Source organism: Heptranchias perlo, chromosome 15 (genome assembly GCF_035084215.1).
Source record: "Heptranchias perlo isolate sHepPer1 chromosome 15, sHepPer1.hap1, whole genome shotgun sequence".
NCBI classification, from domain to species: domain Eukaryota; kingdom Metazoa; phylum Chordata; class Chondrichthyes; order Hexanchiformes; family Hexanchidae; genus Heptranchias; species Heptranchias perlo.
In genome coordinates, this window is record NC_090339.1 from 42,974,769 (window position 1) to 42,987,989 (window position 13,221).

General features: G+C 42.4%; 1 protein-coding gene across 1 annotated transcript; it reads right to left on the reverse strand.

Annotated features, from left to right (window-relative positions):
* Positions 1–503: 503 nt before the first annotated feature.
* Positions 504–11,617, reverse strand: LOC137332739 (E3 ubiquitin-protein ligase MSL2-like). Its single transcript, XM_067996680.1, has 2 exons — positions 11,464–11,617; positions 504–1,513 (listed from the first exon to the last, which is right to left on the reverse strand). Exons 1-2 carry the CDS (start codon positions 11,615–11,617, stop codon positions 504–506), a joined length of 1,164 nt encoding a protein of 387 aa, XP_067852781.1.
* Positions 11,618–13,221: the final 1,604 nt, after the last annotated feature.

The window sequence follows — 13,221 nt, forward strand, 5'->3', positions numbered from 1 at the left end:
GTGTTCCATTTTTATTTAAAATAAAAATTCTTCAGTTTTTTTTGTACAAGTTATCTTTGTCCCACCTCTGTCACTATCTTTCTATGTTATTTCCCCATATTTCCTGTTTACCTCTCTTCCTCCTTACTATCCTTTCTCTATTTTGAATGAACCCTCACCTCTGAAAAGCTGAGTAAGAGTGGACAATGATGCATCAGGGACTGCTGGTCAACTTCTACTTGTCAGGGAAGCACTTCTGCTTCCTTCCAGTACATCCTTATTTTAAAAAATCAGCAAGGCTGTTCTCAAGTGGTAGGAAGAATAACGAGTGTATAATAGTCCCTAGAATAGTAGAAATTCTTTCATGCCAAGATGAGAATAATAAATCACTTAACAAAATGGAAACTGTAATATAAACTTGTTTGTTGTCTAGGTATGTTCAAAAATGTGGCTGTCTTTCTTGAAACATAATTAAAAACTTTCAAGACCGGTGCACTTATTAATAACATTTCCATAAAAATAAATCACAGTTGTTTTGCATGAGCTATTGGACTTGAACTACCAACACTCTTCAGTAATCTGCTCTGCTTATGAGCTATCTCTGGAACAGCAAAGGACTCTAATTTCTTTGTACCATTTTCCATGTAAGAATTGTTACACCCACAGCAGATACAGTCTAGACAAGCTCTACGATTTGCATAACAAGGGCACCTCTGCCCCCTGCAAGTGAGAACGCTGGGGGCACATGCTGCACGGCCACATTTACACCCAGGTTTCCCTCTTGGCTTTTTGCACACAGATTTCACTGAACTAGCACATTCTTGAACGCCTAACCTCTTTACATTTTTGTATTTAGCATTGTAACTTTTCACCATGTTCTTCAACTTTTCAGTGACACTACTGTGTCTATTATCAGTAGGTTTCTTTAAGTTAAGTGAACTTTTGTCAGATGGTGGTATGTATGATGTAGGGATCTGCTCTGTGGATGCTTGAATTAAACTTTGATCCTCAGTATCTTCTACATTACAACCATCAGGATTTGTCTGTGACATGCTTTGTTTGCAAATCTTTCTAGTAGAGACACTAACAGCTTTCTTCCTGTCTTTTATATTGGTATCAACACTGTCAGTTGGTTGATTTGAGATAATAGATTTTTGCACCATCTGTACTTGTACCACCTGGAGTGGAGTCAATTTACTTATTATTTTCATAGCTTTTTCTGTGCAACACAACACATTGGACTCTATTTCATCCTGCACCAACATCATGCCTTCTTCCAACAAAATATTCAGGTTAATTGGTAAGGTGCTTCTTTCTGAAATATTCTCCATAATGGCACAGCCAGCTATATAGCCACAAAGTTTCTTATAACAAGCTAGAAGAATACGAAGTTGCTCATTTTCCACAAATGTTCCATGGTCTTTGCACCAACTGCAGGAAGGCTTCATTTGCATTTTCTGCCCTGTACATCTTTTACATACAAAATGTTGGCAGACTGACTTTTTGGGACCAACTGGATTTTTCAGTAGGTTACCTAAATCAAAGAAACAAGACTTCAAATATGGATACAAATATATTTTGAAGCAGTTTCAATGTGATTGACAAAACAAAAACTATATATTACACAAAATGAGGACTGAAATAGCAGCTCTGGATTGGCCAAAGAATTGGTCATTGTGAGGCAGTCATTAATAAGGCAAGTCAGGTATTTAACTGACTGTATTTCAATGCCCTCCACAAGTCAGAACATGACATACAGATCAATGGTAAGGCAAAAATAGCATGCAGTTTTAGTTATCATACCTCAAAATAAGGGATTATAAGAAGTAAACTTGAGGATCATCTGTACAACAATAATCAAGTTAACAGTAGTCAGCATGCATTCAGAAGAGGAAGATCCGGCCTGACCAACCTCCTCACTTTCAGGAAGTGACAACCCAAGTGGACTGTGTTAAACCATATGATGTGGTGTACCTCAACTTCCAAAAGACTTCTGATGAAGTTCTACATGAACGTTCATTAAATTCAGAGCCGTAGGGACTCGGCAAAAACCCTGAGAATGGATAAGAAACTGACTGAAAGGCGGGAAATTAGTATTCACTGGAGAAGTTGTACCACAGTGGAACGGCGGGGGGGCGGGGATACTAAGAGGGGTAACGCAAAACTGTTTCTATTAACAACTTGGATTCAGAAACTCAATGCAAAATGGTCAAATTAGCAGATAACACCAGCTAGAGGGGCAGTGAAATTGGAAAAGGCAGCTCAAAAATTAGAAAATGAGTTGGAAAAAACATAAGTGGGCATAATACTGACAGATGAAATTGAATGCAGACAAGTATAAAGTGCTACACATAGGAAGGAAAAATAGATGACACGCATACTCCATGAATGGTATTGAAACAGCCATGGACAAAGTGAAAAGAGACCCAAGAGTCTTCGTAAACTTAACGCTAAACATGTCCAACTAATGAAACCAACAAAGCTTACAGAATGCTGAACTATAGCAAAAACAGTAGCATATAAATCAAAGGCGGTAATGATCAAACTGCATAGTGCTCTGGTCAGGCCACATTTTGAATACTGCGTCCAGGTCTGGTCACCAAGAAATGAGAGACGTTCAAGTGCAGGAGGCACTGTACAGAAGAGCTAGCAGGTTGATCCCCAGCGCAGAGGGTCTGAGTTATGAGGAAAGACTAGATAGACTTTGGCTTTTCAGCATGAAAGGGCACCTCTGAGAAGTGACCTCAGATAGGCATAAAGGATTGTTACGGGTATAGAAAAAAGTTATCCAGGAATATTACTTTAAATTAAACTGGAGGAATAGAACTAGGGGACACAGATTCAAACTAATACACAGTAATTTTAGGATCAATATCAGGAAATTTCTCTTCACACACAGAACAATCGAAGTGTGGAATAAACTTCCAGATAAGAGTTGTGGAGGCAAAAACTCTGCAATCATTTAAAAAACAATTGGATGCTGAAATGAGTGGACATTGGGATTTTTCTGGATGGATGAATTAAGAGGGGCTGAATGGCCTTCCTCATTTGAATTTATCTTATGAAACAAGTTATGGATACATTAGAAAGGATTCAGAGAAGAATGACTAGGATGATAGTCCTCAGGATAGTAAGTTACGCAGCGGTTCAAGAAGGCGGCTCACCAACACCTTCTCAAGGGCAATTAGGGATGGGCAATAAATGCCGGCCTCGCCAGCGACGCCCACATCCCATGAACGAATAAAAAAAGAGGTTGAAGTAAATAAGCTTTTTAACTTTGACAGCATAGGGTAATGCAAAATTCGCAAGCATTGAACAAGATTAAACACTTTTCTCCCCCCATAAAACAGAAGATCTGTGAACAAATTCCCACAGAAGGCAATTAATTTGGGGTCAATTGTTATTTTTTATATAAAAGGAACTGGATCAGTATGTGGATTATATTGTAATTTACTCTAAATACTTTTCTTGGGATTCAGACCACTCAAGTTGGAGAGCTCTCATTCCCTATGCCTTTACCTACCTAATATCCAAGTAAAGCAGAATGGATCCAAGGACTGAACAGAAATTTCTCAGTACATTTTGGCTACTGGTTATATGACATCCCCTGGTGAAGCTACAACTCAGGACTACATGCATGCTGAACAGCGGAAGCAACATGCTATAGACAGAGCTAAGCGATTTCACAACCAAAAGATCAGATCAAAGCTCTGCGGTCCTGCCACATCCATCGTGAATGGTGGTGGACAATTAAACAACTAACGGGAGGAGGAGGCTCTGTAAACATCCCCATCCTCAATGATGGCGGAGTCCAGCACGTGAGTGCAAAAGACAAGGCTGAAGCGTTTGCAACCATCTTCAGCCATAAGTGCCGTGTGGATGATCCATCTCGGCCTCCTCCCGATATCCCCACCATCACAGAAGCCAGTCTTCAGCCAATTCGATTCACTCCACGTGATATCAAGAAACAGCTGAGTGCACTGGATACAGCAAAGGTTACGGGCCCCGACAACATACCGGCTGTAGTGCTGAAGACTTGTGCTCCAGAACTAGCTGCGCCTCTAGCCAAACTGTTCCAGTACAGCTACAACACTGGCATCTACCCAACAATGTGGAAAATTGCCCAGGTATGTCCTGTCCACAAAAAGCAGGACAAATCCAATCCGGCCAATTACCGCCCCATCAGTCTACTCTTCATCATCAGCAAAGTGATGGAAGGTGTCGTCGACAGTGCTATCAAGCAGCACTTACTCACCAATAACCTGCTCACCGATGCTCAGTTTGGGTTCCGCTCCAGACCTCATTACAGCCTTGGTCCAAACATGGACAAAAGAGCTGAATTCCAGAGGTGAGGTGAGAGTGACTGCCCTTGACATCAAGGCAGCATTTGACGAAGTGTGGCACCAAGGGGCCCTAGTAAAATTGAAGTCAATGGGAATCAGGGGGAAAACTCTCTAGTGGCTGGAGTCATACCTAGCACAAAAGGAAGATGGTAGTGGTTGTTGGAGGCCAATCATCTCAGCCCCAGGAAATTGCTGCAGGAGTTCCTCAGGGTAGTGTCCTAGGCCCAACCATCTTCAGCTGCTTCATCGGCTTCATCAATGACCTTCTCTCCATCATAAGGTCAGAAATGGGGATGTTTGCTGATGATTGAAGTGTTCAGTTCAATTTGCAACGCCTCAGATAATGAAGCAGTCAGTGCACGCATGCAGAAAGACCTGGACAACATCCAGGCTTGGGCTGACAAGTGCCAAGTAATATTCGTGCCAGTCAAAGGCCATCTCCAACAAGAGGGAGTCTAACCACCTCCCCTTGACATTCAACGGCATTACTATCGCCGAATCCCCGACCAGCCTGGGGGTCACCATTGACCAGAAACTTAACTGGACCAGCCATATAAATACTCTGGCTACAAGAGCAGGTCAGAGACTTGCTATTCTGCAGCGAGTGACTCACCTCCTGACTCCCCAAAGCCTTTCCACCATCTACAAGGCACAAGTCAGGAGTGTGATGGAATACTCTCCACTTGCCTGGATGAGTGCAGCTCCAACAACACTCAAAAAGCTCGACACCATCCAGGACAAAGCAGCCCGCTTGATTGGCACCCCATCCACCACCCTAAACATTCACTGCCTTCACCACTGTGGTTGCAGTGTGTACCATCCACTGGATGCACTGCATCAACTTGCCAAGGCTTCTTCGACAGCACCTCCCAAACCCGCGACCTCTACCACCTAGAAGGACAAGAGCAGCAGGCACATGGGAACAACACCACCTGCACGTTCCCCTCCAAGTCACACACCATCCCGACTTGGAAATATTTCGCTGTTCCTTCATCATTGCTGGGTCAAAATCCTGGAACTCCCTTCCTAACAGCACTGTGGGAGAACCTTCACTACACGGACTGCAGCGGTTCAAGAAGGTGGCTCACCACCACCTTCTCAAGGGCACTTAGGGATGAGCAATAAATGCTGGCCTTGCCAGCGACGCCCACATCCCATAAACGAATTTTTAAAAAATCCGCAAATTCATCTTTTGAATGAGATGAGGCCCCATTCTGCTTACTTAGATTGACATAAAAGATCCCATGGCATGATTTGAAGACCAAGGGTGTTTTCCCAGTATCCTAGCCAACATTTCTCCCTCAATCAACACTACCAAAACAAATGTATTGGTCATTTATCTTACTGCTGTTCATGAGGCCTTGTGCTCAAATTAGCAGGTTTGTCCACATAACAGTGACACTTCAAAAGAAATTGATTGGCTGTAAAGCACTTTGGGACATCCTGAAGGCATGCTATAAAATGCGAGTTTGTCTTTCTTTTGTAAGGTGGTAGAATAAACATTTCACTGGACTGTGGCTTAAGCTATAAAGTGTCAAACAGATTCATCAACCAATCAGAGGATGAGCAACTAGTGTAAATTTACAGCGGTTACAGGCTTAACAACCCTCCGTGGAAGACAGGAAAATAACAGTCACATCTGGTGCACTAAACAGTAGCGTGAACTGGATCAAACACATGGTCCCTGAATATTAAGCTTTCTGTGGTGGTTTGTTGCTAGTTGTCCAGAGTCTCCCTGAAGACTTCATTTGGACAACCCAAGTTGTGCAAGACAAAAATACTTTTCAAAAAATGTCCAGAAGAAACAAAATTTAAATGTCTCCAACTCAAAAACAGCTGCCAAACATTTTTACAAATAAAATACACAAGATGCTTGTATTTGAATTAAATGGTTTGATCTCTCCCTCAGCCATCTGTCCAAACATAGAATAGCATCTCTATTCTGGGGTTATTATATCAAAACAAGCTGTGAGTGAACCTGGTTTTAACATTTAAAAAACAAATTACACTTGGGACGTGGGTGATGCTGGCAAGCCTGCATTTATTGCCGAGAAGTTAAGGCCTTCTCCTTGAACTACTGCCGTCCTTGTGTTGATGGTGTCCCACAATGTTAGGTAGGAAATCCCAGGATCTTGATCCAGCTACAATGAAGGACCAGCAATACATATCCCAAGTCAGGATGGTATGAAATTTGGAAGTGAAGTTGTCTCCATGATGCTGCTGCTCTCATCCAGATTGGTGGAAGAGGTCACAGGGTTGGGAGGAGCTTTCAAAGTACACTTGGCAAGTTTTCTGCAGTGCATCCTGCAGATAATACTACAGCACAGTGGTGGATATTGGGTTCAGTGGCAGAGATGCCAATTAAGCAGGCTGTTTTGTCATGGATGGTTTTGAGTTTTTGGAACTGCACCCCAGGCAGGTATTCCATCACACTTGAGCCTTGTAAATTGTGGAGGAGCTTCAGGAGGTGATCCACTTCTTGCAGAGTACCCAGCCTCTGTCCTCTTGGAGCCATGGGTATTGATATGGCTGATCCAGTATGCTTTTGGTTACTAGTGACCACATGGATGTTGATGGTGGGGGACTCTGCGATGGTGGTGCTATTGAAGGTTAGGGTAAGTGGTTGGGCCTTTTCTTGGATATGGTCATTGCTTGGCCCTTATATGACACAAACATTACCTACCACATCAGTCCACGTCTGCATGTTGTCTCGGTCCTGCTGTAGATTGCCAATAGGTGACTCCATTGTCACAGGAGTTGTGAATGGAAGTTGTAAAATCAGCAAAGAGCCCTACTCTTGACCTCATGATGGAGGAAAGGTCATTGATGCAGCAGCTGAAGATGGTTAGATAAGAATGATATCCTGAGGAACTCTGGCAGTGATATCCTGGGGCTGCAATGCATTGATCTCCAAGAATCACAACTATGTTTGTGTGTTAGGTATGACTGCAGCCATTGCATGGTTTCCCCTTGGCCTCAGTTTTGCTATGGCTCTTTGGTGCCGTTCTCATTCAAATATCAATGTTGAGGGCAGTTCCTTCAGTCACCTCTTGCATCCATGTCTGGAGCTAAGCAGTTCTGGCGGAATCTGAACTGAGCATTGGCAAGTAGGTGTGACCTGCTGACAATTGTGGAAGAACTGACAGGGTGGTAATTGGCCAGATTTAATTTGTTCTGCATTTTGCACATCAGGCGTACCTGAGCAATTTTTCCACACTGTTGCATCAATTGTAATGTCACAGCTGCAATGGAATAGATTGGCTACAGTGGTGGCTAGTTCTGGTAAACAGAAAAAGATAACCATTTCAATTAGCTCATGATTTATTCTCTTCATTCTCCTACACTCAATTTTCTAGCCTATATTATTCTAACCTTTTCTCCCATGCTCCCACCAAACAAAAACTAAATTAGTACATTCAGTTTAGTACCATGAGAAGCGAAGTATTCCTCCTTTTTTCAAAAAGTATCCTTTGGACCACTGTTCAACCTCCACAAAAAAATTAACACTTTGCATTATGTGAGGGGGCATCTTGGTCAGATGTTCTTCCTCATCTTTTTTGTATATAAAGGCCTTATTCTGAGCCATACTTTGACTGGAAAGGTCAGTAAAGAGATCAAAGATGTCCTGACACACAAAGTTAAATCGGGCAAGAAATAGAAACCAAAGGCAACCAAACCGAGATTCTTCCTCATTTGTTCCAACAAAACAATGAATGATGGCAAAGCATCAAAAATTTGTAAATGATAAATTCTACAACCAAAATGTTGATGCCAATTTCCAGCACAACAATGAGAAAGTGCTCATCAATTTCAACTCTCAGTCCAAGACCATAATGGTTAGTTAAAGCACACTTGTTACATTAATTAGCTCTCTTGCAGATGGTATTGAGAAAAACCTGTTCCATATTGGTCCATGACATTTGGGCCAAGTGTAATGATCTCTAAATTTCCCTAGTGGTATCTAGCCAACAAAGAACTAATGTAGTAACTTGATGTACAACCAATTTATTAATGTTTAAAGTTTTATTGAAAAATTAAAATGAATAATAGCTTTATACTGAATGTCTTCTGTTAATATAAACACCAAAAGCCCTCAACCACAAAATGGCATTTCCTTCAAAGGTAAGAAGCAAGCTGCTATTGGAAGAATTTCACCACTGCTCTCGCCCAAGAAAAATAAAGTTCTGATATAATTTTTGGCAAGAAGTATGAATGCTTCTTAATAACCTATGCAAATGGCAAACAGGCCAGCATGGAACTACCATCAAAACAGATACTGGCTGATCCCTACAGCTTAACAGTATGCAGTTTGTACTCTTAAATGTGAGAAATGTGATGCTCAAATGGGTCTGGCAAGCTTACTTAGCATTCAAATCCCAGATATGGATTTGCTACTGAACAAAATAATTTGACTTTCCAGGTGCCTTTCATGAACATGGATACTGCTGTACACTCAAAGATGAATAAGAAGTTCTGATGGCTGATAGGTGAACTCTCTGCAGGTTGGGGAAAAGATTGTGTAACAACTCCTAAGTCAGAAGAGCTATGAGGGCTGTAATTATGATCCTGACATCAATGCAAAGCCATAGCAACCCATGCTACACAAGGAAAAACATCAACTGGGCTTGCTCTCAATCACTATCCAGTGTCCCAAACTAGAAAGTACACATGTGGAACAGTTGAGCAAAGAATTGGACTCAACTGTGATGCACCAAATGGTAAAATAACCAGCCACCGCTTGCTATTCAGGCTTTTATGCTTTCACTTGATATCCAGTGACCTCCTATTGGAAAGTGCACGTGCACATGGCTAGGCACGCTCGCAAAGAATGAGCATGTGGGTGAAGTGCTAGTGGGCTGCAAAATAGGTTGCCTCAGGTTAAGGAATGCATCCTGGATGTTACGATACCATGCAGAAAACCAAAGATGTATACAGGACAATCTGAATGGAAGAGTGACAACAAGCAGAGCACAATGGTGACCTTATTGCTTCTTTGCCCAGACTGTAATTCCTACTATGCTAGTTATATTACATGACATGTATTGTTCATCATTGCTAACAAATAGAGGCAAACTCTACTACTTTACCTAACAACTTTACAGCATTCCAGATCAAGTTTATAAGTCTGGTAATATGTTGTAACTTTTTTTTTAAACAGAGCCCTACCAATATAATGTAAGGAATCCACAATCCATATGTGCACACACATTGCAGGCCTTTATACATTAGTTTGAAATGCAGTCTGCTCTTCAATTTCTTCATCCATAAGTTGCAGATTCTCTATGCATGTCTACAAGTACAGAATAGTGTTTGAACAAAAATTGTGAAAGATCACAAATTGTCTCCCTTTTGGCAGTATACTGTGTTTACTGTAAAGGAAAAGGGAAGAACATGCATTTATATGGTACCTTTCACAACCTCAGGATGTCCCAAAGAGCTTCTGTAATGTAGTAACTGTTGTAATGTAGGGAAACACGGCAGCCAATTTGGACACACAAGGTCCCACAAACAGCAATGAGATACATGACATCAACAGATAATTTGTTTTTAGTGATGGTGGTTGAGGGATAAATATTGGTCAGGACACCAGGATAACTCCCCAGCTCTTCTTCAAATAGCACCATGGGATCTTCTACATCCACCTGAGGGGGCAGACAGGGCCTCGGTTTAACGTCACATCTGAAAGATGGCACCTCCCATCAGTACTGCACTGGGGTGTCAACCTGGATTATGTGAAGTCTCTGGAGTGGGAATTGAACCCAAAACCTTCTGACTCAGAGGTGCGAGTGCAACGACTGAGCCAAGGTTGACACTTTGTATTAAATTAATTAATTGATGTATTAATGCCCTGAACATCCAAAAGGTTCTTCAATGTCAATTTTACTGAATACTCCATTACAAATTAATCAAAACCCACCATAAAAATTCCACCAGAGAGCATTTTGTAAACAAGATCACAGCAGTTTCAAGAACAACAAATTTGATTTTCATTAATTGGTGATGTCTTTAATGTTATACGTTTATCTTGCTCCCTGAAAAAAAATGTTTGGCATATCCAATGATTTCCAAAGTCATCATAGTGAAACCCAGCTTGGGACAAGAGCTTAGTCAATATTTACATTTAGTCCTGAGAGTTTATTAAACTGAGGATGGAGACCAGAATCTTTCAGTGATGTTTTCATGTGCCTTTTCAAAAATGTTGGCAAAGGAAACATAGACCCTGAACAATTAATTGGCTTGCTCATCTGTGAAATTTAAATCTTTCCCCCTTCCCTAAACTAACCTGACATACATTTGAAACAAATTTTGTCAGTCGTGTTTAACATGTAGCTAGAGCTGCTCCAGCATCAGGAAATCAGTTTCTGCTTCATTACGACTCTGAATCAGCATGCAATTAATAAGCTGCTGTGCTGAGAACATTTGCAGTAAAGTATGGTTGTGTTGAGTTTTATATTCTTGAAACAGGTTAAAAACGAAATTGCATTTGAGGCAACAACTAAGTTATTCTTTTCACAGCCAGTGTAAGAGAACACAAAAATTATGAACAATCGAATGATGCAACGCGATCTTTTACATGCACCTGTACAGGCAAATGGGGCCTTGGTTTAACATTTCATTGAAAAGGTCGTTTTTCAAATATGCAGCATTTCCTCAGCAATGCAACGATGTGCCAAAATAGATTATGTGCTCAAGTCCCGGAATGTTATCAATTCAGCCTGGCTGCCGGCCTGTTCTCTTAACTCAGTGCTGTAATCCTAGGGATCAACCGTGCTCTTCACCATTTTCAGGGCTGCGATGCCTCCCTCGTGCCTCAGTGACCAAAACAGATGAGGATCTCAGACCGGAGATTTTTTTTTGGGGGGGGGGGGAGGTACTGAAATGTAAAATCTGAAAACCAAAAGTAATTATACCAACAGGGTTGTGCTGCCCTTCCGCCCGCCTTCAACAAGCACCTTCAAAATAGCCAACGAAGAGGGCAGAGCAGCTTTCGGTCGAGGCATCAGTGGACAGCAACCTCCCGCGTCCCTCCCCCCAAACTATCTACCACCGCGGCTGACTCACTCCTAGGTAAGCCGTTTCTTGCGTATTTCGTCCCCTCAAATCTAGGTCGACTTTTATTGCCCGTTGCCGACCCGCTTACCACAGACGGCGCAGGAAAGCGACTGGCGCAGGTAGGGCAGCAACTGACACAGATCCGCCAGCACCTGCTCCAACTCCGCGCCGCAACTCGAAGACATCAGCATCGCACAGCGGCAGGCGGCGATGTAAATCTCAGTGGCGATGACAGGATTCATAATCGTCCTGGGGGGGGGGGGGGGGTGAACAAAATGGACGGTGATTGTGAGGGGCAGGAGGGGTTCACCAAACAGACGCCCTCAACTTCTTTCTCACACGCACTGGAAGCTTCCCCAACAAAACGGCCCCTCGCCCCTACTCTGATTGGTTTATCCAGAGCGGGCACGATCCAACGAGCGTGAGAATCCGGCGGCAACCGGGAACCGATTGGTTAGTTGTGATGTCAATCTCCGGTTTGGCGGGAGATTCTCAGTTCAAATGCTGCGCGTGGTGAGGCGGCCATTTTGACAGATTATCAGCCACAAAGACTGGTTATTCGTGGTGAGCAAGTGATGCGGAACAGCGAATGACACATGTACATTGGGAGTGTTGAGGTAAATAGTTATCTGCTTTTATACAGACACAGACCCAACAAAACTGACAACTCAAATAAAAACCTATCACATGTGAAAGAAATCTTACAACACCAGGTTATAGTCCAACACGAAGGAGAAAGCCTCCGAAAGCTTGTAATTTTCAAATAAAACAGTTGGACTATAACCTGGTGTTGTAAGATTCCTTACATTTGTCAACCCCAGTCCATCTCCACATCATGTGAAAGCAAGTAATCACACTGAAATTATGGTGGGACACGGGCTTGTAGCTTAAGGTGTAAATATATATTAAATATCACTCTCAACTTCAAATGCTTGAAAGGGCATGCTGAATACACAAGACATTTTTTTAAAAGAGGGATTTGGGAACACAATTTTCTCCTGCGCCCCTCCTCACCAAAGCTCCCAACTTGTTTCCAGTATTCCCCTGGTCAAGTGCTGCTTTTGCGTGCTCCTACCATGATGCTGTTGATTTAGATACTCTCATTCCCATTCCCCTCCCCCTCCCCCCCCCCCCACTAGCTACAGCTGACTTCTGATCTCTCCTCCCCGCCCCCCACAACTGCTGACATTCCTTTTTATCTATCTTTGCCCTTCCCTATGCTGCAGCCACTGGCTTCTGCTACAGATTTCAAGTCTCTCCCTTTCCCCCAAAGTGGTGCAACTGGCTTCTCATTCCCCCACCGGTGGTCCTGGCACCTTGACTCTCTCCATCCCCCAAGCCCCAAAAGCCCTGCTTTTCACATATTTCTTCCTTTTATGTCCAGGTGCCACTTCCTAACTTTTATTTGTTGCTGTAATTCACATTGCTGTATACTGAGAGTGGGAATTCTGCCCCACCCCATCCCACAGTTTTCATTAGACCCGTTCCACGATGTTCCACATTACTGAACAGCCTAATCTTGGTTTCTATGTTGGTAGTAAAATTGTTTTTTTCCCCCCTTCTAATTACTGTATAATCTTTTCTATTTTTTTCTATCAGAACACTTAATTGCCTTGTACTTCTATGCCTCCCAGCTCCTAGACTCTATTTTGAAGGTGGGATCAAATTCCCTGAAAACTGATTCCAAAGGCTGAAGTTTTAGCCAATCGAGCACCATAAATGATTGAAATCTTACAACACCAGGTTACAGTCCAACAATTTTATTTTAAAATCACAAGCTTTCGGAGATTATCTCCTTCGTCAGGTGAGTAGTGAATGAGAGGTTCTTAAATCGCATATCTTATGG

What these genes read in the sequence shown, in the direction of transcription:
- LOC137332739 (XM_067996680.1), bottom strand. Translation starts at nt 11,617, where the DNA reads ATGAATCCTGTCATCGCCACTGAGATTTACATCGCCGCCTGCCGCTGT. An exon ending in GCTTTCCTGCGCCGTCTGTG is followed by an intron (nt 1,514 to 11,463) that starts GTAAGCGGGTCG and finishes TCTTTGATTTAG; the next exon opens with GTAACCTACTGAAAAATCCA.